Source organism: Microcaecilia unicolor, chromosome 3 (genome assembly GCF_901765095.1).
Source record: "Microcaecilia unicolor chromosome 3, aMicUni1.1, whole genome shotgun sequence".
Classification (NCBI taxonomy): Eukaryota; Metazoa; Chordata; class Amphibia; order Gymnophiona; family Siphonopidae; genus Microcaecilia; species Microcaecilia unicolor.
The window spans coordinates 213,834,777-213,858,649 of NC_044033.1; the positions used below are offsets into that span (position 1 = coordinate 213,834,777).

Genomic DNA, 23,873 nt, shown 5'->3' on the forward strand with positions numbered 1-23,873 from the left:
CATGGAGTAGAACATCTTTTTCATCGTGTTTTTCACTTGGTCATCGAGAGTGAGGTTTCGATCAATGGTGACTCCAAGAATTTTCAGGTTTTTTGAGACCAGGAGAGAACAGTATGGTGGTGTTATGGTAGAGAAGTGTTTTGTGTTATGTTGTGATGTGAGTACAAGGCATTGTGTTTTTTCTGCATTTAGTTTTAGTTGGAATGCATCTGCCCAGGTGTGCATTATTTGGAGGCTTTGGTTGATCTCGTTGGTGATTTCACTTAGATCATGTTTGAACGGGATGTAGATTGTGACGTCATCTGCATATATGTGGGGGATGTAGGTTTTGATTGGCTAGAAGTTTGGCTAAAGGTATCATCATCAGGTTGAATAAGGTTGGTGAGAAGGGGGATCCTTGGGGAACTCCACATTCAGGTGTCCATGGGGGTGATCTATCCGCGTTCGTTGTTACTTGGTATGATCTTGTGGTCAGGAATCCTTTGAACCATTTGAGAACTGTGCCTCCTAGTCCAAAGTATTCTAGTATATGTAGTAGTATTTCATGATTGACCATGTCAAAGGCATTACTTATCATTTCTAAAGCGCTACTAGACTAGTCCCTCAGCTATATCGTAAGCTGTATTGTAGAAAATCATTTAACAACATATTTATTTATTAACTGCCTTTATGAAGAGATTCACCCAAGGCGGTGTACAGCAGGTACGGTTTAACATCAAACTTACAATTTTGTTAACAGCATAACAATAGTAAAATAACCAAGAATAAACATAAATACAGTGAGAGAGGAAACTTGAAAACAGCAAATTGAAACCTAATAATAAGACTACCATGACCATGAAACAGGATCAAGAATATACATTTAACAGCACTGATATTCCAAAAACAAGACATATAATACGATGCAAGTATAATAATGATGGAATAGCTAATAAACACACGATTAGAAAGTATCTATATTAGTTGAATGTTCTAGTGCTGCTTATTAGGTGTATCAGTATTAAGGTACCATTGTATTATATCTCTGTTATTTGAATTTCAGTGCTGTTAAATGTGTATATTTTTGATCCTGTTTCACGGTAGTTCGAGTACTAGATTTCAGTTTAATGTTTTCTGAAGTTTACCTCATTTATTGTATTTGTCTATTCTTGGTTGTTTTACTATTGTTATGCTGTTAACAAAATTGTAAGTTTGATGTTAAACCGTACCTGCTGTACACTGCCTTGGGTGAATGTCGTTATAAAGGCGGTTAATAAATCCTAGTAAATAAATATCAAAATGGTGTCTCCAGCTGCTTTTTTTGCCAGTAAAGCCAGACCTGGTTTTGCTCCTGTGTGTGCTGGGGGCTTGTAGTATGGTGGTTTACAATTACATTTATTTATTTATGTATTTATTTAGATTTTGCTCACACCTTTTCCAGTAGTAGCAGCTCAAGGTGAGTTACATTCAGGTACTCTGGATATTTCGCTTCCCAGGAGGGCTCACAATCTAAATTTGTACCTGAGGCAATGGAGGGTTAAGTGACTTGCCCAAGATCACAAGGAGCAGCAGTGGGACTTGAACCAGCCACCTCTGGATTGCAAGACCAGTGCTCTAACCAATAGGCCACTCCTCCACCTAACTAATCAGAAACGAATGCCATAAATCCTGACAGGACTGGTAGAAGGGGGTAAGGAAAGAAGAGAGACATAACTCCCCCCCCCCCCCCCCCCCATGAACGGGCTGTGTCAGCATTAGCACACGGCAGCGAAAGTTAGGTCAATGCATGCCGGCAGAAAAACTCATACCTGACTCCCATATGCCAAATTTTAAAAAATTGGGTTTTTAGAGCAGACGTAAGGGAAAGAAGGTTCAAGTAATGCAGGAGGTAAAGAATTCCAGAGAAGGGGGCCTAGGGGGACCCCCCCAAAGCCCCCCCGCCCCCCAAAATTTCTGGTAGATTCCAAGTGGGCAGATGATACCAATAGAAGAACCAATTGATGCCCATCGGATGAGTGAAGAAAATGAGAAGTTGGGGAAGGGGGACAGTTATGATATAGCATTTTGTGAACTAATGAATAGTTTTTAAACTGAGATTTTGAGCCAGTGGTGGTGTATAAGCAGGAGAGTCAACGTGATCGAATTTACTGGCATGGGATAAAATACAGACAGCAGTATTTTGAACTGGCTGGAGACGCTTAAGGAAGACCAGTGTAGGCCACGTTTGCATAGCCTAAATAAGAGAGGACAATTACATAGAGAACTCATTTGAGCAAAGGAGTCAAGAAGCCTGCATATAGAATGAAATCGAGGACACAGAGCCCAGAACAACCGAGCTTATTTGAGTTTCAAACGACAAGCCCTGATCAATCATGGCACCGAGATGTTTAAAGGAGCTGACTGATGAGAGAGCTGTACCATCTAATAAAGGACCAGAAATAGGTCCAGAAGATGAGCCAGTGATCCAACAGTCAAGAATTAGACCATTGGTCTTCAAGCAGGAAGAAATGTTGCCTAAGCAAAACTGTAATCGAGAGAGATCCAGGGAGAGAGGGTAAACAGAAGCTACCAGGGAAATATTGTTGGCATAATAAGCCAAAATAATATGAGACTTAAGGGTTGGCAGCTCCTGCCTTCAGTGTCCATGGGAAGAACAAAGTGGAGGGGTGGAGCTGGAGTGGCAGACCAGCTAGTATCTTGAACTTGTGCAAAACTCTGCCTTGTATTTTTTAATTTTTTTACCAAATTTTAAATGTTATATATATAAAGCCCATTTGGGCTCTTCAGAGTGACAATGATATAGAAAGCTCAGGATGTGTTCTCAATATCCTCTCTCTATTTGATGAGGCTTTGGGAGTTCTCTCAGTTTCTCTAGTTCAATCACAATTAGCTTTTTTTACTTACACTGCTTCCCTTCATTTTAGCTGTTTTTTTTGGGGAGGGGGAGAATTTCCTGCTGTCTAACCCCCCCCCCCCCCCCCCCCCCCCCCACCGATTTTAGAGTTTCAATTTCCTTTCTTTTTGGAGTCTTCTAACCCATTCATGTGGCAGGTTGGCTGTGAACGCATGCTATTAAATCTATCACAGGAATGATTTTTTTGGATTTAGTTCATGCCTTTTTGGTCGCAGCTCAAAGCTGTTAACATTTAGATGCAGTGGGCATTTCCCTGTTCCCAGAGGTGCTTGCAGTTGTAACTGGTCAACATTCAGAAGCACTTATCTGGATAAATATTGCTGACTGGGATATTAAGCAGCACAGTCCAGATAGAGCTTCTGAGTATCCTTAGACTACCTCGACATTTAGCAGTGCTTAGTTGGCAGCTTCAGTAATCGGGAAGCAAAGCCAGTGATGGGCAGATCTCAACGGTCTGTGTCCTGATTGTGGCTGGACAGATTTGGATGGACTAGAGCGGGGCTTCAGTGATGGCTTCAGTAGTTGGGGCGCATGTCCAGGGCTGGGCAGACTTCTACAGTCTGTGCCCTAAAAATAGCAAGGAGAAATCAAGATCGAGTATGCATATGTAGTTTCGCATCATACCTAAGGGTGGTGGATATGTGGAATGCCCTCCCGCAGGAGGTGGTGGAGATGAAGAAGGTAATGGAATTCAAACATGAGTGGGATAAACACAAAGGAATCCTGTTTAGAAGGAATGGATCTAAGGAATCTTAGCGGAGATTGGGTGGTGACGCCCATAATTGGGAAACAAAACGGGAGCTGGGCAGACTTCTACAGTCTACGCCTTGATCGTGACTGAAAAGATAAGGATGGGCTGGAGCGTAAATTTTAAGGGGTTTCGACATTAGTTTCAGAACTTAGTACAAGAGGAATGCTGGGCAGACGTCTACGGTTTGTGCCCTGAGAATGGCAAGGACAAATCAAACTTGGGTATAAAGTATCACATACCATGTAAAATGAGTTTATCTTGTTGGGCAGACTGGATGGACCGTACAGGTCGTTATCTGCCATCATCTACTGTGGTACTGTGCTGGGCGGAGCCAAGGTGGTTCCGGAACTTCTCCAGATAGTGGACTGGATATTCTGAAGTCTGGAGTGGACTGAGTTCTGGTACTGACTACTTTATCCAGATAGAGGCAGTGAATATCCGGATATTTTTTATGGATATTAGGTCCTTTCTGGGTGCCTTTAGTAGAGTCGCATTAAAGTGGTTAAGACGTTTTCAAAAATTATAATTTAGAAAGAGTGAAAATAGAACTCTGTAGTCAAATATGATAGCATAGGCAAAGAGAGAGAGAGAGATTTAGCAAGTAGACATGAAGCAAACGGCAGCAAAGGTGAGAGGAGCCTTTTTAGCAGGTGGGAGAAATGTGCTCCGTATCACAAGCCAAGTTGGTGTGTGTAATTTAAAAAAAAAAAAAGCTGACAGCTGTGGCTGAATATTGACTACAAGTCCCAGCATACACTGGGTAAAACAAAACCAAAACAAAGCTGACAGTTGTGGCTGAATATTGACTACAAGTCCCAGCATACACTGGGGTAAAACCAGATCTGGCTTAGCTTAAGTGTCAAAAAAAGCAGCCAGTTGTCTACTTAATTTACTGTGAGGCACTCGCTCAAGGCATTAACTTCACTTTCTATAGGTGTAGAGCAGCATTTTGAGCCATTTTCAGGGCAGCGGGTTAGGGAGGGGCTGGAGGGTATTCTAAAAATAACCCACTAACAGGGAAGGTAAAGGCAAAATCACACCAAAAATATATGCTTTACCTATAGCTGCAAAACAAAGACCAACATATACATTTTGAACTAAAAGAAGCCTCAAGTCTCCAGGGTCACCCCTTCAAGAATACGCAACTATCATAGGATTCAAATAAAGGGGAAAGCCAGACGTCGCAAGCTAAATGCTGCTGTTTGCCCCGATGTGTTTTGAGTTTTTCATATGGGGGTGGGATTATATCTGAGAGATTTTTGGGGGAACTTTTCTTGAGTAGTTGAGCTGTGATGTACAATGCACATTGTTGGACTATAGTATTTGATAGGGAATTTTCCTTCTAGGTTTTGTTTTCTCATTGTCTGGGTGGTATTAGGAAAGGAATGGAAAACAAAAGTGAGGACGTTATAATGCCTTTGTATCGGCCCATGGTGCGACCCGCACCTCGACTATTTTGTTCAGTTCTGGTCACCGCATCTCGAAAAAGATATAGCGGAATTAGAAAAGGTACAGAGAAGGGCGACGAAAATGATAAAGGGGATGGGACGACTTCCCTATGAGGAAAGGCTGAAGCGTCTAGGGCTCTTCAGCTTGGAGAAAAGACGGCTGAGGGGAGATATGATAGAAGTCTATAAAATGAGTGGAATGGAAAGGGTACACGTGAATCGTTTGTTTACTCTTTCCAAAAATACTAGGACTAGGAGGCATGAGAGGAAGCTACAAATTAGTAAATTTAATACAAATCGGAGAAAAGGTTTCTTCACTCAACGTGTAATTAAACTCTGGAATTCGTTGCCAGAGTATGTGGTAAAGGTGGTTAGTTTAGTGGGGTTTAAAAAGTGTCTGGACGACTTCCTAAAGAAAAAGTCCATAGACCATTATTAAATTGACTTGGGGAAAATCCACTGCTTATTTCCAGGATAAGCAGCATAAAATGTATTGAGCTTTTTCGGGATCTTGCCGGGTATTTGTGACCTGGATTGGCCACTGTTGGAAACAGGATGCTGGACTTGATGGACCTTTGGTCTGTCCCAGTGTGGCAATACTTATGTACTTATGTTTCCCCTTTATTTGAAGCCTATGATAGTTGTATATTCTTGAAGGGGTGACCCTGGAGGCTTGAGGCTTCTTTTATTTCAAAATGTATATGTTGCTCTCTTTGTTGCTCTGTGCATTGCAGCTGTAGGTAAAGTTTATATTTTTGATGGTATTCTAAAAAATACCATTCCTGCATCCTCTAAAGTTTTTGACGACGACAAATCCTCAAAGTCAAGACACTCACGAAGAACCACTGGTACTTCAGCTGTGCCCGGATTCACCATTTGATAAATTTAGTTTTTATACTTGAGGCAGTGGAAGGTTAATTATCTTGCCCAAGGTCACAAGGTTTGTCAGTGGGATTTGAATCCTGATTTCTGTGGTTCCCAGTCGGCAGCTCAAACCATTACACTGGGATCAGGAAAAGCATAGAACACATCTGTAAGTCACTCTCTTGATGAAGGAGAGCTGCCAAATACCTTCCCGTTTGAGGACCAGTATGTGTCAGTAGGAGAGGAAGATAGCGGGAAAAGGACCACGGGCTCCAGAGACAGGAAGGAGAATCTTAATGCTTAAGAAGATTTATTGATCCTTTTCCCACCGTCTTCCTCTCCTGTTGTGCAGTCCCGTGGGGTCATGGAGCTCTCCGCACTTGGAGATTTTTGTCAGTATGTCGTTGACAATCTACCCCATCAGCCTTCAAACTCTTTATTGGATGTATCCTCAAGGTTGTGACCATTTCCAAATGCATTCTCTTCACTATTAAGAAATGGTCTTGTCCTTATTACTACTACTACTACTTATCATTTTTATAGCGCTACTAGATGTACACAGCACTGTACACATTATGTGGGCTTACAGACTAAGGCTTTTTTTTTTTTTTGCACCTGGGGCAGTGAAGGGTTAAGTGACTTGCCCAGGTTCACAAGGAGCTGTAGTGGGAAGTGAACCCAGTTCCCCAGGATCTCGGCTCACTGCAGTAACCATAAGGCTACTCCTCCACTCCACTTTCAAGCATGTAAACTTTTCCCCCTCAACCACTTCCCTCTTTCCGTTATGAACTTAGAGAGACAGAGAGTAGCAGGAAAAAAAAAAGCAAGAATGAAGATGGGGGCCGCACCAGAGGTCTCCTAGGGTCAGCATTGCCCCTGGGCTTTGCACTGAAGAACACTGGTCCATGGGAAGTCTCAGATGCTCCTGGGATGTTCTGTTCGTCAAGTTTTGTTGAATGTTAAGACAGCCATTTTGAAGGTGCCTCTGAGGTTGAGTATGCATCTGCTTTGTCAACACTTTGCCTAATAAAGAGCAAATGAGAGGACTTGGCTCTCCACATTTGTCTGGCTGGTTGACCACTGGAATCTAGGCGTTCTGCTGCTGACCTCTTATGCACTAGAACATGTCTTCCCGGGCAGACCTATGTATATCAACCAAGGGTTGGTCAACATAGGGGTGGTGTAATGATTTTTAGAGGATTGGTTTGGGGAAGCGGTTAGTTCAGGCACAGTTCGATGAGGGTGGTGAAGGGGCAGTAGCTGAGATGAATGAGTAATGCCCTTGCGGTGTATCAGCCACCTGATGTGCGAGTGTTGGGTACATTGTGTTTAGTTGGGTTGTTGATTCCTTTAGATTGTCTGGTCATCATGGTTGATTTTTAATTTGCATATGGAAGTGGTCCGTGATCCTTGGGTGGGGTAAGTCATTACTGCTACGTAATATGTTTAAGCAGCTTGTGGTAGCAGACGCATGAGGCCACACGTTTGACTTGGTGGTGGTTCTTTGCATCTGAATGGTTTGGAGGCAAATTACGGTGGTTGATTCTCCCGTCATCTGGTTCCATGATCAGATCATGTTGTGGGTTGTGTTTCCCCCCCCCACCCCCACACTTTCAGGGGGGCTAGGTCAGATGGGCTGGCTGCCCGTTGATTCAAGTGTTGGGTTGTGTCATGGGAGAGTTGATGCCAATAAGCTCATCTAACTTCTGTTGTTAGTGTTTTGGGAGTTGGCTAATCCTATAAGTACAGAAGCGATTCTTGATCAGATCACTCTATTGTGAGAAGTGGTGCCCAGGAGTTGAGTGAATCTACCATGGTTTACTGTTTTCAGAGGTCTTTGTGTGGACAAGTAGGGAAGTGAGGTGCACAGACCAGATCCAAAATGGCTACCCCCCTCGTCGGTCCCTGGACCAGTTGTTCCAAGAAGCAGTCGTTAATTACATCTAGAAATTTTATCTCCCTGTCACTCCCTGATGTAACATTTATCCAGGCAATATCGGGGTAATTGAAATCATCCATTATTATTTCATTTCCCAATTTGCCAGCTTTCCTAATCTCTGTAAATATTTCTTCATCTGCCTGTTCGTTCTGTCCCGGCGGACGGTAGTATAGCCCTACAAGAATACTCCTTCATTTCTATCCATAATGATTCCACGCTGCTATCTGTGTCATGTGGAATGCTTATTTATTTACTAGTAAAAAAAGGCCCGTTTCTGAAGGCAAGGAAACGGGCCCTAGGCAGGCAATTTCTCTCCCCCCCCCCTGTGCTACGGCCCCCTCGCCCCCCCCCCCCCCCTTGCCGGCGAAAACCGGCCCCCCGTTGCTGTTGTGGACTACCTGTGCTGACGGGGGACCCAAACCCCCAACAGCCGAAGTGCTGTTGTGCCCTTCGTGTTGCTTCCTCAATCATCTTCTCTGGAAGTTCCTCTGCGTGTGTCTGACCGCCCCCCGCCGCCGTTGTGGACTACCTGTGCTGACGGGGGACCCAAACCCCCGACAGTCGAAGTGCTGTTGTGCCCTTCACGTTGCTTCCTCAATCATCTTCTCTGGAAGTTCCTCTGCGTGCATCTGACCCCCCCTTCCGCGAACCTGTCGACCCCCCCCCCCCCCGGCCTGCCGAAAACCGCCCCCCGCCGCCGTTGTGGACTACCTGTGCTGACGGAGGACCCAAACCCTAACAGCTGAAGTGCTGTTGTGCCCTTCGTGTTGCTTCCTCAATCATCTTCTCTGGAAGTTCCCTCTGCGTGTGTCTGACCGCCCCCCGCCGCCGTTGTGGACTACCTGTGCTGACGGGGGACCCAAACCCCTAACAGCTGAAGTGCTGTTGTGCCCTTCGTGTTGCTTCCTCAATCATCTTCTCTGGAAGTTCCTCTGCGTGTGTCTGACCGCCCCCCGCCGCCGTTGTGGACTACCTGTGCTGACGGGGGACCCAAACCCCCGACAGTCGAAGTGCTGTTGTGCCCTTCACGTTGCAAGTTTCCTCTGCGTGCATCTGACGTCAGACGCACGCAGAGGAACTTCCAGAGAAGATGATTGAGGAAGCAACACGAAGGGCACAACAGCACTTTGACTGTCGGGGGTTTGGGTCCCCCGTCAGCACAGGTAGTCCACAATTGCGGCGGCGGGCCAGGGGGGGGGGGTCGAGGGGGCCGTAGCGCGGGGGGTGACAGATGATTCCGAGGCAGGGGGAGGAGTAGGGTACTCCTCCCCTTGCCTTGGAATCAGCTGTCATGACGTCAGTACGCGTCTGCCTAGCAGACCACCTCCAGGGAGCCACGGTTCCAAGCACAGAATGTTGGAGGTGAGAATTATTATATAGGATTTTTTTTTTACTCAATTCCCTCAACATAGGGCAATTTGTACCCTGTTAACACAGTGTCCCATTGATTATCTTTTTTTTCACCAAGTCTCTGAGATGCCTATTATATCTACCTCATCATTTAGTGCTATATGTTCTAACTCTCCCATCTTATTTTTTAGGCTTCTAGCATTTGAATACAGGCACTTCAAATTGTGCTTTTTCCTTTGATCTACAAGCTGCTTGGAAGTTGAAGGGGATAATGCGTATCCTTTATCATGCTCTCTCATTAAGCACACCTGGCATACTGTCAGCATTGTTGAAACTGCTCTACTGCGATTCCTTAAATGTCCTCTTTCAATAGTATCCTTCAAGGATACTCCACACCGAAACATGCGCTGTTGGGCGAGTGTCGGCTTCCCCCCCCCCTCTAGTTTAAAAGCTGCTGTATCTCCTTTTTAAAAGTTACGCCAGCTTTTATTGTCGGTTGTCCCAGCCAATCGTACATGTGAATTAAACGTGGTGGTGGAGGATCTGGTCTTGGACTGATGGATGGGCTAGAGCTGGTGCCCATGGCAGGTGCATTTGCTAATTTTTGAAGGGAAGGCCATTTACTTGCATGGTTTGTTTGGACATTACTGGTCGGGGGGGGGGGGATCGGGGGGCCGATGAAAACTCAACAGGCCCTCATCAATGGGTTTCTCCCCAGTTTTATTCATGCTTACCTGTTCTATTGCACTCAGAATTTTGTAGACCTCTATCCTATCCCCCATCAGCTGTCTCCCAGTTGAAGAGTCCTAACCTTCTAACCGTTCCTCATATGAGAGTTGTTCCGTTTCCTTAATGATTTTGGTCGCCGTTCTTTGCTTTGGATCAGGTGATACATTGTTTTCAGGCAGTTAGACAGGTGGGTGTCTTAAAATTCCAGGGCAGACATAAGTTCAAAACGTTTTTTTTTTTTTTTTAAGGAAGTATTTGTTTGTACATAACATAAGTATTGCCACACTGGGAAAGACCAAAGGTTCATCAAGGCCAGTGTCCTGTTACCAACAGTGGCCAATCCAGGTCACAAATACCTGGCAAGATCCCCAAAATGTTCAGTACATTTTATGCTGCTTATCCCAGAAATAAGCAGTGGATTTTCCCCTAGTCATTTTGATAATGGTCTATGGACTTTTCCTTTTAAGAAGCCGTCCAGACCTTTTTTTGAACCCCGCTAAGCTAACCGCATTTACCACATTCTCTGGCAAAAATTTCCAGAGTTTAGTTACACGTTGAGTGAAGAAAAAGGTTTCTCTGATTCGTTTGTTACTGCGTCATTGAAGGTTGGGGTTGTTTCTATTCTGTTGATGTGAGATGGTACTGCCACCGTTAAAGGAAGGTTTAGATAAGCTGGATAGTGTCAATTATTGTCTGTTTTTTTTTCAAATTTAGCTATATTAACTAGACTGGAAGAGAACACACTTCTCCCTCCACCTGTAAGTTGTCTTTGTGGTTGGTCAAGGTTGTTTGTGTAACTTGCTAGATGAATTTGAACAGTGTAATACCCAGTGCATTTTTTTTCTAGCAAAAAAGGTGCCGGTACTCAAATGCCAGGCCACCCTTCAGGGGTGGGGTGATCACTGAGGGACCCACCCCACAATAGCCAGACCCCCTGCAACCAGTCACAGAATCTATGACAAAGGCAGAATTGGTGTTTTCATTTAAAACTTGGGGACCATGGGTCAAATTTAGCAGAAAATAGAAAAGGTGCCGGTACTCAGTACCCCCAAGTACCCCCTCAAAAAAAGCCCTGGTAATACCACCAGAACAGCTTTGATTTGGTTCAGCAAGACTGCTACATTTCATGCTTTAGTTGTTACTGCAACTGCTGTGAAGGGGCTGTGCATTTCCAAGATGGTATGGAATTGTTGGTTTTTTGTGTGTGTGTGTGTGTTTTTCTTTTGCTTGTTCATACCCATGTGATCTGTAGTGTGGAAGTCATTAAAGGGTCTTCTACTAAGGTGCGGCAAAAAGTGACTTCGCTGGTGTAGACGCGTGTATTGGATGCGCACAGGTTCATTTTTCAGCGCACCTGCAAAAAAAGGCCTTTTTTTTTTTTTGTAGCCGAAAATGGACCTGCGGCGAAATGAAAATTGGCGTAAGTCCATTTTGGGCCTGAGACCTTACCGCCATCCATTGACTTAGCGGTAAGGTCTTGCACATTAACCGGGCGGTAATCATCAGCGTGCGTTCAATGCCGATTACCGCCCGGTTAGCGCCGCGTGCCAGAAATTTTCCGGTTCACGTAAAAAATGAAATTACCAGCCGGGCCACACGGTAGTTCCGAATTGGCACACGTTGGGTGTGCTTAGGCGCCTAAGCGGCTTAGTAAAAGGACCCCTTAGTTTCTGGGGTTCCTCTGTATCTGCTGTGTTCAATCTCTTATCCGCAGCCTTTGCTAAACTTTTTAGTGGATTGTGTTTACAAATCCTGGTACAGGTAGAAAGTATTGGATGGTGTTGAATTATGCTAAGACCAAGCTTTTATGGGATGGTTGTATTCCGCACCCTGGAGTAGGTACAGAAGTGATAATTGAGGAAATTTAGGATCCCGGCGTTTGTGGTGTATGACTTGAGGAGGTTGAATTCAGCCCCAAGCAGGTTAGAGCTGTGGTTGGCTCAGATTTTATAAGCCTCAGTGATTTGTGGTGGTAGAGAAATATACCACCTACCGACTTTTTTGACTGTGCTCCAGACACCGGTGTTTGGAGGCTTGGATTATTGTGCCCGGGACCACTTTGTATCCTCTTCAGATGGTGGAGAACCCCACAGTGAGGTTTTTCTGAGATGCGTAAATTTGTTAGGACTTTTGCTTGTTTTGTTAAGTGTTGCATCAATTTTTCTTTAAGGTGATTTAGGGTTAAGCTGAGACTAATTTTGCTAGTGATTCCAGACTAAGTCTAAGTCTATTAATTTTTGATATACCACTTTCTATTGAAGCACAAATCAAGGCAGTTTACATATATAACTATTCAGGTACTTACACTGTCCCGGATGGGCTTACAATCTAAGTATATTGTACCTGGGGCAATGGAGGGCTAAGTGACTTGCCCAGGGTCACACCGAACTGTAGAGGGGATCGAACCCGGCTCCCGAGGATCTCAACCCACTGCTGACCGTTAGGCAGCAGTGGGAATCATACCTGGTTCCCCAGGTCCAGATCCCACTGCACTAACCATTAGGCCACGCCAGACTCGCAGCTGGGATTGGCCACAACACAGATGCGTATGTGGAATTCATTGCCTGTTTTGCTGTGGAAGGAGTTTATTTATATTTGTATCCCACATTTTCCCACCTATTTGCAGGCTCAATGTGGCTTACATAGTACCATAAAGGCGTTGACCAATTCTGGTATGAACAAATATAGTAATGTTGTGGTAGAATAAGGTTTGTGTGTACAGACACATTAGGGAATCATAGAGAGGAAAAGTTATTATATGCCCATTACGAGCTTTGGTTTCGTTGTGTTGCAGGGTTCAGGCATTTAAGTTGGGTCGGTAGGGTATGCCTTTTTGAACAGGTTAGTTTTTAGTGATTTCCGGAAGTTTAGGTGGTCATACGTTGTTTTCACGGCTTTTGGTAATACGTTCCATAGTTGTGTGCTTACGTAGGAAAAGCTGGATGCGTAGGTTGATTTGTATTTGAGTCCTTTGCAGCTTGGGTAGTGGAGATTTAGGCATGTTCGTGTTGATCCTGTTGTGTTTCTGGTTGGTAGGTCTATGAGGTCTGTCATGTATCCCAGGGCTTCGCCGTAGATAATTTTATGAACCAGAGTTGTCTTGTTTAAGACTTTAGAAAGGTCTGAAGTGCTTTCTGTTTACTGAAGCCTTTAGTACTTGAATGGGTTTGGTTGAATGACTAATTTTAGGGCACAGGCTGGCCTGGTGGGTGGTTTTGTTGGTATTTATTCCATTGGGGTTTTTTTTTTTTTTTTCTGCAAATGCCAGAGGACATGAATTGAAGTTGCAGGATGGTAGACTTAGGAGTAAGATCAGAAAATACTTTTCTGTGGAGAGGGTGGTGGATGCCTGGAATATCCTCCCAGGGGAAGAGGTGGAGACAAACAGTGACAGGATCCAAAAATGTGAGAGAGATTCAGAGGATCCCTAAATAGAAAGAGGATGGTATTGTAATTTTAAATGACCTCATAGCTGTGTCTTGATGGACATGAGAGGTAGTTGGGAAGTAAGGCCAGTGCTGGGCTGACTTCTACAGAAAGACAGATCTGGATGGGCTGGAGTGGGCTTGGATGGCAAACCTTGGTAATTGGGGAGCGAAGCCAATGTTGGACAAACTTCTACAGTCTGTTTTCCAAATATGGCAAAAAGACCGATTGGGGTCAATGTATATTTTATACCACATTCATATCATATTCTAAGAGTGTGGGTGCTGTGTATTCAGGGCTTTTTTTTTTGAGAGGCTACTTGGGGGTACTGAGTACCAGCACCTTTTCCATTGTCTGCTAAAATTGACCTATGAACCCCAAGTTTTAATAAAAGAACTCAAGCTCTGAACACCAGTTCTGCCTTGTCATAGATTCTGTGACTAGTTGCAGGGGGCCTGACCGTTGTGGGGTGGGTCCATCAGTGATTACCCCACCCCTGAAGGGTGGCCTAGCATTTGAGTACCGGCACCTTTTTTGCTAGAAAAAAAAATGCACTGTGTGTATCTCAGTGGGAGAGGGGAAGGCTAAGTTTTTATTTATTTATTTGTTTCATTTGTATCCCACATTTTCCCACCTATTTGCAGGCTCAATGTGGCTTACACAGTACTGTAACAGCGTTTGCCAAATCCGGTAGAGAGCAGATACATGGTTGTGTTGAATTTAGCAAGTAAAATGTTAATAATATTGTTGGTTTAATCATAAATTGATAATGAATGTGATTGTTGGGCAGACTGGATGGACCATCTGCCATCAATACAGTATGTTAAGCCACCTTGATTATGGTTTCTTGATAAGTGGGTTATAAATTGTATAAATAGGCTGCTGCTATGCCCAGTAATCTTGCTTTGTCCTCTCCTGTGATAGATCGACGGGGTGAGGAGTGTCCTGGAGGAACTTCGGCTGCGAGTGACAGAGGTCACAGATGAGGAGGCCACGCTGGATGGGAGTGATGTGTTTTTCACTGGTATGTGTAACTGCATTTGGGTGGGAAGAAGCAGCTTACATTTCTATAGGTTCCCACCTATTGAAAGTTTGCATAAATAAAACAAGTCTCATCTTTTGTGCTAAGCTCCTGCAGAGCAGCAATAGATTAGAAAGCAAAAGCTGTGTTCTGGTTCCTAATTTCTCCCAAAGCAGCCTTCAGACATAGCTAGCTACTGTATATGGTGTTATTACCCTTCTACAGCTTCTCCCCAGGAGCTTCAGTGCTACTTAGAAGTACATTGCTGTACTCTGCACCCCAGCCACAATGACTTAACACTTGCAGTTTTGTCTCTCGTGTTGTTTGTTTGGATGACGACCAGTGTGTATAGTCTGATACTTAGAGACTTACAAGTGGTTTCAAATGTCATTGCCTGGATTTTAAGCACCATTGCAAACTGAGAGCCCTGTTTACTAAGCAGCGCTCAGGGCGCGCTAGCGTTTTTACTGCGTTCTAAAGACACACACAGAAATATATAGGCATCTATAGTGTTTAGCATGCTAATTTTAGGCGCGTGCTAAAAACACTAGCGCGTCTTAATAAACGGGGCCCTGAGACTGCTTTTGTTCTTGATATACCACCAGTCATGCACAGCACATCAGGGCAGTTTACTATAAAAAAAATCGTGGAAAAACTGTAGGAGAGGAATAGGTAAAAAGGGCGGGAAGGAATGATCAGAGGAAGTAGAGGAGGAAATCTCAAGACGGGCTAAAAAATGGATGAGTAGCTTAAATACCTGAACTCCGCGACACTATAACACCATAGTCCGTACTGATCACCAAACAATCTTATCTGTTCTTGCTATCCTCTTTTTCCTTGTCATCAAGCAGATGAAGCCATTACGTATGGGTTGTATCCATCAACCAGCAGGGGGAGATAGAGAGCACTCAACTTTTCACAGTGCCTCATGGCCAGCTAGCTCCACTGCCAGTGTTGCCAGGTGGGCGGTTTTACCACCCAATTGGGCAGTTTTCCGCGGAAATTTTTGCCCGCGGTGGGTTGCGGTTTTTTGGGCTTCTTTTTTGTCTTTTGGGCGGTTTTTTAGGCGTTTTTTTTCGGCCGCGGGGGGCGGGGTTAGTGACTTCTGGGCGGGGCCGATGATGGCGGGGGTGGGGTTGATGACTGCGGGGGCGGGGTGATGACGCGGGGGTGGGGGTGTCAGGGGCGGGGTTTGAGTTTGGGCGGGTTTTGGGCTAGATTTAGGCTGGTTTGGGTGGGAAAAAAATTTTCCACCTGGCAACCCTGTCCACTGCCTCTTCAGTATTTTCTATCTCCCCAAGCAGGGTGGCTGCAGCTTCTTCGAGCTCCATCAAAAATCTGCCTGGGGGTGGCTCCTGGCTTGCCAGTTGTTAGCCGGGCTGTTAGAGGCTATAGCAGCTTCACTTTGAAGGCACATAGGTTAGCCCTTTCCCTGCCTTACCCATGCCCCCGTGGATGTGGACATATTAGCTTGCTTTTCCCTGTCCTTTCCCACTCAGTGGATGCAGGCACATTGGTTCACCTTTCCCTGCCTTTCCCACTCATCTGAGCCTCCGGAGTTCTTATTACCTCTGCTTTCCTCACAGCGTTAAAAAAAAAAATGGAACAGAGGTTTTCGTTTGATTCTTCTATAGGACCGGAGCTGTGATACTCGGTCCGGTGAGGTAAGAGTGTTTTGTAATTCCTCCGGGGTGGGCCTGCGATCAGGGCGTTTTTGGCGGAAAGCAGTGTTTCAGGCGCTTCTGGCCTTTCAAGTGACCCTGGAAGGATTGGCTGTCAGAGTAATGTCGTACAACACGACAGCAGTGGCCTACATAAATCGACAAGGCGGCACTCAGTGCAGAGCACTGGCCGCGCAGGCCGAACAGATTTGCCACTGGGCCGAGCTGCATCTTCAGTTTCTGTCGGCAGCTCACATTGCAGGTCAGAGCAACGTGCAAGCCGATTATCTAAGCAGGCATCAGATCGATCCAGCAGAATGGGAACTAGCAGACGAAGTATTCCTGCAGATATGTGCCAAATGGGGCAAGCCCGTGATGGATCTTATGGCGACAAGTTCAAATGCCAAAGTCCCGTGCTTCTTCAGCAGACGGAGAGATCCTCGCTCGGCAAGGTTGGATGCCTTGACTCAGCCCTGGCCTCCGGGCCTACTATATGTGTTCTCTCCATGGCCCTTGATAGGGCGTGTGCTCCTGCGGATTCGGCTGCACCCAGGAGAAGTGGTCCTCATCACCCCGGATTGGCCCAGGAGGCCTTGGTATGCGGATCTCCGTCAGATGCTAGTGGAGGCTCCCCTTCCTTTACCTCTGGTACCGAACCTGTTTTCACAGGGCCCGGTAGCCATGGAGGACGCCTGCCGCTTTGGTCTTATGGCATGGCGATTGAGAGGGCGCAATTGAGGGACAAAGGCTATTCAAACACAGTCATTTCCACTCTCCTGCAGGCCCGCAAGCGTTCCAATTCTGTGGCTTATGCCAGGATTTGGCGCCAGTTTGAGTCTTGGTGTGCTTCAAAAGCGATCACACCCATGCGGGCTCCTGTCTCGCCGATTCTGGACTTTTTGCAGGATGGTGTACAAAAAGGCTTGGCCTATAATTCCCTGTGGGTGCAAGTGGCAGCGTTGGCCTCCCTTCGTGGTAAGGTTGAAGGCGTGTCTTTAGCTACTCATCCAGATGTGGCACGGTTTCTTAGTGGGGTGCTTCGGCTCCGGCCTTCCGTGCGAGCACGCTGTCCAGCTTGGAACCTGGGGCTAGTTTTGAAGGCCCTGCAGGCTTCTCCTTTTGAGCCGCTTCGGCGAGCATTGGAGAAAGATTTGACTCTAAAGGCCGTTTTTCTTGTGGCCATTACTTCGGAGAGACGGGTGTCAGAGCTCCAGGCGCTGTCCTGTAGTGACCCATTTCTGCAATTCTCAGAGTTCAGGGTCACGTTTCGGACCCTGCCTTCCTTCATGCCTAAGGTGGTTTCAGCGTTTCACCTAAACCAGCCTATTTTCTTGCCCTCCTTTGATAAGGAGGAGTTTCCAGAATCTTTTGGGCAGTTGCACCTGTTGGATGTGCGCAGGACTCTGCTGCAGTATCTGCGAGTTACTATCTCTTTCAGGATCTATGATCATCTGTTTGTTTTGCTATCAGGTCCTCGCAGAGGGTCTCCAGCATATAAAGCCACTATTGCCCGCTGGCTCAAAGAAACTATCTTTTCAGCTTATCTGCTTGCCGGCCGGTCTCCGCCTGTAGCCTTTAAGGCGCATTCTACCAGAGCGATTTCTTCCTCTTGGGCTGAAACTGGAGCACTCTCTCTTCAAGAGATATGCAGTGCAGTAACATGGGCTTCTAAGCTCTCTTTTGTCTGACATTACAGGCTGGAGGTGGCTGCTAGGAGGGATGTGCGTTTTGGAGCACAAGTGCTAGCGCCTGGTGTGACCTGTTCCCACCCTATATAGGGATTGCTTTGTTACATCCCATACGTAATGGCTTCATCTGCTTGATTACAAGGAAGGGAAAATTAGGTTCTTACCTTGGTAATTTTCTTTCCTTTAGTCATAGCAGATGAAGCCATGAGCCCTCCTGTATGATTGTCTGTATGCTGTGAATCTGTTTCAGGTTCTGTTCTTGTTTCCTGAAGTTCCTTCCTTGGGAGAAAGTTGGAAAACAGTCTTCAGGATTCATGTTCACTTATAGGAGGATGAGTCCATTCCCTCCAGTTTATGTTTTGGAGGATGAGTTTATTCCCTCCAGGAGGATGCAAGTATTCCCTCCGTTTATACAAAGTGGAGGACGAGTTTATTCCCTCCAGGAGGATGTGTTCATTCCCTCCTTTTGAGTTCATGCCCTTGTTATGGGGCCATCGTTCGCTGTGAGGAAAGCTCATGTTATTCCCATTGCGGTTTGCCATACTGCATTGGAAGCTTCAAATACTGAAGAGGCAGTGGAGCTAGCTGGCCATGAGGCACTGTGAAAAGTTGAGTGCTCTCTATCTCCCCCTGCTGGTTGATGGACACAATCCATACGTAATGGCTTCATCTGCTATGACTAAAGGAAAGAAAATTACCAAGGTAAGAACCTAATTTTCCCATACTGTGCTAGATGGACCATTGATCTGACCCAGTATATGGCTACTCTTACGTTCTTATAGTTGACGGCTGTATTACTAGTTATGTCCAGTTGTATACGGGGCAGAGAGGGCGTAAAGCAGATTGTGGGGAGCAAAGGGAACAATTGGGGATATAAATCACCCTGCTGCTTAGCTAACCATGTGCTTGATGTGGGTTGAACTGGGAGCCAATGTCCCTCCTTTAAAAGAGGAGAGACATGGTCCTATCTTTGAGCATTATGGGGAATCGTGACTGCTGTGGACTAAAATTATTTAAAGACATTTAGGACCCTGTTTACTAAGCAGCGCTAAGGGCGCGCTATCATTTTTAGCGCTTTCGAAATGCTAAAGACACCGATAGGAATATATTGGGGCGTCTAGTGTTTAGCACGTGCTAAAAACATTAGTGCGGCTTAGTAAACAGGGCTCTTAGTTGGCTATAGTTGAATATGCTATTCGGTGGAATACAGTAAACTAAACTGCTTTAAAATCTTTCCACTGCTTGCCTCCCTGTCTTCTGCAGGCCGTGAGTTTTTCGTTGGCATCTCAAAGTGGACCAATCACAGAGGAGCAGAGATGGTGGCAGATGCCTTCAGGGTAAGATGGAATCCAGATTTACTTCACTAATGATTTGGAGAGGAGATGGCTGCGTGGGAGTCCTGCTCGGAATCCCAGCATAGATCTGCTATTTTTAACCTATTATTGGTATACTGCAGAGTGGCATTTCACCCCAAAGTTTAGGCTGTGTTAAATTGCAGTTGATGTCTTATCAATAAAGAATATTCGTTGCCAACTGTAGGAAGTTCTCTTACCGCATGGCCATGCGTGTCTGGGGGCTTAAGGGCCCTGGCGAATGGGAAAAATGGCCCCTGCCGCTAGCGCAGGGCTCTTTTTCTTACAGCTTGGTAAAATAACCCTTTCCATATCATCAAGCTGATCAATCCATAGACTGGTGGGTTGTGTCCATCTACCAGCAGGTGGAGATAGAGAGCAAACTTTTGCCTCCCTATATGTGGTCATGTGCTGCCGGAAACTCCTCAGTATGTTCTCTATCTCAGCAGGTGGTGGTCACACACAGCAGCAGCTCTGGCTAGGCCTCCAAGCCTAATCCTTAGGTTTTGTTGAGGCCTGGGGTTGAGGGCTCTTTTGAGCAAGTGCAAACCTGGTGGTGCCAGGTCCCTCCTTTTCTCCCCCCTCCCGCTGGCTCCGTTTAAAAAAAAAAAAAAAAAAAAATTTTAAACGTCTTTAAAGGCGTTTAATTCGACGTTTCTTTAAACGTTCATTGCAGCTACTCACTGGGACACCAGTTCGTTACAGCTCGGAGCGGCAAGCAGGTAATTTTACCCTTTTATAGCGGGCAGGGGGTTCCCCGATTCTTCTCCTCGTGGCATATGGCGTCGGAGGGCGAGGGCGCAAAGGGTCGCTCCCCGGATCGCTGGAGCGCTTCTAGAGGGGATGCGGGGGTTTTACAACCTGATTCGCCCTTGATGGGTGACAGTTTAGTGACCGATGAATGTCCCGGTCGTTCCTCCGGCGTGGCGGTTTTTTTCCCGCCATAAACGCCCATCCCCCGCTCCTCGCCTCCGCCATCTTGGCCGGCCACGCGGCTCGGACGGCTTCTTCGTGGGCCGCCCTTGAGGTTGGAGACATTAATGCCATGAACGCCCTTAATTTGGGCGATGGCACAAGCGGCTAAAGTTAAGCGCCGTTCTTCCCGCGCGGCTCCTTCGCGGAGTTTCGCGCCGGACGCCATTTTGGATGCGCAGCATGTCTCTCCCCCGCTATTGCGAGCGCCGGTTGAGAGTGCGTCTAGGGCTGTTGCCCAGGCTGCGGAAGTGCACAGTCTGGGGGGTTTCTCCCCCGTGTTTGTTTTGCTGCTGCATCAGGCTTTCCTCATGCACAACGCTGCCCCTTCTCCCTCTTCTGATAAAGAGGTTGAGGTTCCCAGAGGTAAACGCCCTCGGGTTGATTTCCAGGCCTTGGAGGACTTTGTCTCCTCCGATGTAGATGAGGGCAGCGTGTCTGAGGTCTCCCAACGGTCCTTTGCGGATTCCTTGGAGGAGATAGATCCCCGCTCGGATGGAGCGGATGACCCCTCTGCAGCGCGGCTTTTTAGCCCAGAGGATTTGCCCAACCTGTTTTTACAGGCCATGGACACTTTGTAGATTTCCTCTCCGGAGGACGTCTCTCCCTCAGCCCCTGTTGGCTCTGCCATTATGCTGGGGACGAAGCGCCCGCCTAGATCCTTCCACGTGCATGATGCCATGCACACCTTAATTGCGGCTCAATGGGATGTCCCGGAAACGAGCCTTAAAGTGGCTAGGGCTATGTCCCGCCTCTATCCTTTGGCTGTGAGTGAACGTGAGGCCTATCTGTGGCCTACCGTGGATTCTTTAATCACTGCGGTGACTAAGAAAACGGCGTTGCCGGTGGAAGGTGGCACGGCCCTAAAGGACGCCCAAGACAGAAGATTGGAGGCGGCCTTAAGGTCGTCCTTTGAGGCAGCTGCTTTAAGTTTGCAGGCCTCAGTTTGCGGCTCCTATGTGGCCAGGGCGTGCCTGACTATGGTGCAGCGGGCTTCCCCCTCGGATCTTTCCTTGAGGGCTGATTGGCCGGCCCTGGAATCGGGCTTAGCCTATTTGGCAGACTTGCTGTATGATGTCTTGAGAGCCTCAGCTAAAGGCATGGCTCAGACAGTCTCTGCGCGGCGGTGGCTTTGGCTGAAACATTGGTCTGCTGACCACGCCTCTAAATCCCGCCTGGCTAGATTGCCTTTTAAAGGCAAGCTGCTCTTTGGGGTCGAGCTGGACAAAATCGTGACCGATCTCGGCACGTCTAAGGGCAAGAAATTACCAGAGGTCAGGGCTCGGGCTAGTACTCGTCCCGGTACCTCCAGAGGACGGTTGCTGGAAGCCCGTCGGTACCGCCCGGGCAAGTCGGTTTCCTCTGCCCCCTCTTCCTTCAAGAGGAATTTCTCCCCCAAGCAGCATTCCTTTCGCAGAGACCGCCGTCCCGGAGGTGCTCCCTCCGGTCCTCCCCCAGGGTCTCGTACCCAATGACGGGGCCTTGGTCCACGCCCCAGTGCAGATTGGAGGACGGCTGTCCTCGTTTCTGGGCGAGTGGACCACTATAACTTCAGACGCGTGGGTGCTGGAAGTCATCAGAGACGGCTACAAGCTAGAGTTCTGCCAACCCTTAAGAGACGGGTTTGTACTCTCTCCCTGCAAGTCTCCGGTCAAGCTGTGGCAGTGCAGCAGACCTTGGACAACCTGATCCGCCTGGGTGCGGTCGTTCCGGTGCCAAAAAATCAGATTGGCAAGGGACGTTACTCCATTTACTTTGTGGTTCCAAAGAAAGGAGGTTCTGTCCGGTCTATCCTCGACCTCAAAGGGGTCAATCGGGCCTGGAAAGTGAGGCACTTTCGCATGGAGACTCTCCGCTCTGTTATAGCGGCAGTGAAGGCAGGAGAGTTCTTGGCTTCCTTGGACATCAAGGAAGCGTACCTGCATATTCCCATCTGGCCTCCTCTCCAACGCTTTCTGCGTTTTACAGTCCTGAGACGACACTTCCAGTTCAGAGCCCTCCCTTTCGGGTTGGCTACTGCTCCGCGGACCTTTTCCAAAGTAATGGGGGTCATAGCGGCCTTCCTGCTAAAGGAAGGAGTACAAGTCCATCCTTATCTGGACGACTGGTTGATCCGAGCCCCCTCTTATGCAGAGTGCGGCAAAGCTATGGACCGGGTAGTTGCTCCTGTGAGCTCCCTGGGATGGATCATCAACTGGAAGAAGAGCCAGCTGCGCCCGACTCAGTCCCTGGAGTATCTGGGAGTTCGATTCGACACCCAAGTGGGCAGTGTGTTCCTGCCAGACAATCGGATTGTCAAGCTTCAGGCTCAGGTGGACTAGTTCCTAGTAGCCTCTCCTATTCGGGCTTGGGACTACGTGCAGCTGTTGGGCTCTATGACGGCCACGATGGAAGTAGTGCCCTGGGCCAGGGCTCATATGAGACCACTACAGCTATCTCTGCTGCTGCGCTGGACTCCGATGTCGGAGGATTATGCTGTGCGCCTTCCCATGGACCCAGCAGTGCGCAAGGCGCTGAGCTGGTGGACGCAGACAGACAAGTTGTCTGCAGGATTGCCTCTGGTGACCCCGGAGTGGATTGTCGTCACGACAGACGCCTCTTTGATGGGCTGGGGAGCCCACTGCTTGGGAAGGACAGCGCAGGGGCTCTAGTCTCCTGCAGAGGCAAGTGGTCTATCAACCTCCTGGAACTCAGAGCCATTCGGTTGGTGTTATTGGAGTTCATCCCGGTACTGGTGTTGTAGCCTGTACGGGTCCTGTCGGACAATGCCACGGCTGTGGCCTATATCAACCGCCAGGGAGGTACCAAGAGCGCCCCTCTAGCCAAGGAGGCTATGAGTCTTTGCCAGTGGGCGGAAGCGAACCTGGAGCAGCTTTCAGCGGCCCACATTGCCGGAGTCATGAATGTCAAGGCGGACTTTCTCAGTCGCCATACCTTGGAGCCCGGAGAGTGGCAACTATCTGCTCAGGCGTTCTTGGACATCACGAAGCGCTGGGGCCAGCCGAGCCTAGATCTGATGGCGTCATCGGCCAATTGCCAAGTGCCGCGCTTTTTCAGCAGAGGATGGGACCCTCGATCCCTGGGAGTAGATGCTCTTCTCCAACAGTGGCCGACACAAGAGCTCCTCTATGTGTTCCCGCCCTGGCCCATGTTGGGCAGGGTGCTAGACCGGGTGGCAAAGCATCCCGGCAGGGTAATCCTGGTGGGTCCGGATTGGCCCAGACGTCCCTGGTATGCGGACTTGATCAGGCTCTCAGTCGACGATCCTCTGCGGCTGTCAGTGGAGCAGGGCCGGTTACATCAGGGTCCCGTGGTGATGGAGGATCCCTCTCCCTTTGGTCTTACGGCCTGGCTATTGAGCGGCAGCGTCTGAGGAAGAAGGGCTTTTCAGACAAGGTCATCGCCACTATGCTGAGAGCGAGGAAACGCTCTACTTCTACTGCTTACGCCAGGGTTTGGCGTATCTTTGCAGCATGGTGTGAAGCAGGCTCACTTTCTCCCTTCACTGCTCCAATTTCTTCAGTGTTGGCGTTCCTGCAAGAAGATCTGGAGAAAGGCCTGTCGCTCAGTTCCCTTAAAGTCCAGGTAGCGGCTCTGGCTTGCTTCAGGGGCCGCCTGAAGGGTGCTTCCCTGGCTTCGCAGCCAGATGTGGTGCGCTTTCTCAAGGGAGTTAATCACCTGCGCCCTCCTCTGCACTCAGTGGTGCCTGCGTGGAATCTCAACCTGGTGCTAAGAGCATTGCAGAAGCCGCCTTTTGAACCCTTGTCGAGGGCATCTCT

The 23,873-nt window shown here is 47.6% G+C and overlaps 1 protein-coding gene across 1 annotated transcript in view; it reads left to right on the top strand.

Annotated features, from left to right (window-relative positions):
* DDAH2 (dimethylarginine dimethylaminohydrolase 2) overlaps nt 1-23,873 on the top strand; it is a 60,881-nt gene that overhangs the window by 14,801 nt on the left and 22,207 nt on the right. The window contains exons 3-4 of the mRNA XM_030197441.1: nt 14,325-14,424; nt 19,034-19,107. Of these exons, the coding sequence (XP_030053301.1) occupies nt 14,325-14,424; nt 19,034-19,107 (174 nt within the window). The remainder of the gene's footprint in view (nt 1-14,324; nt 14,425-19,033; nt 19,108-23,873) is intronic.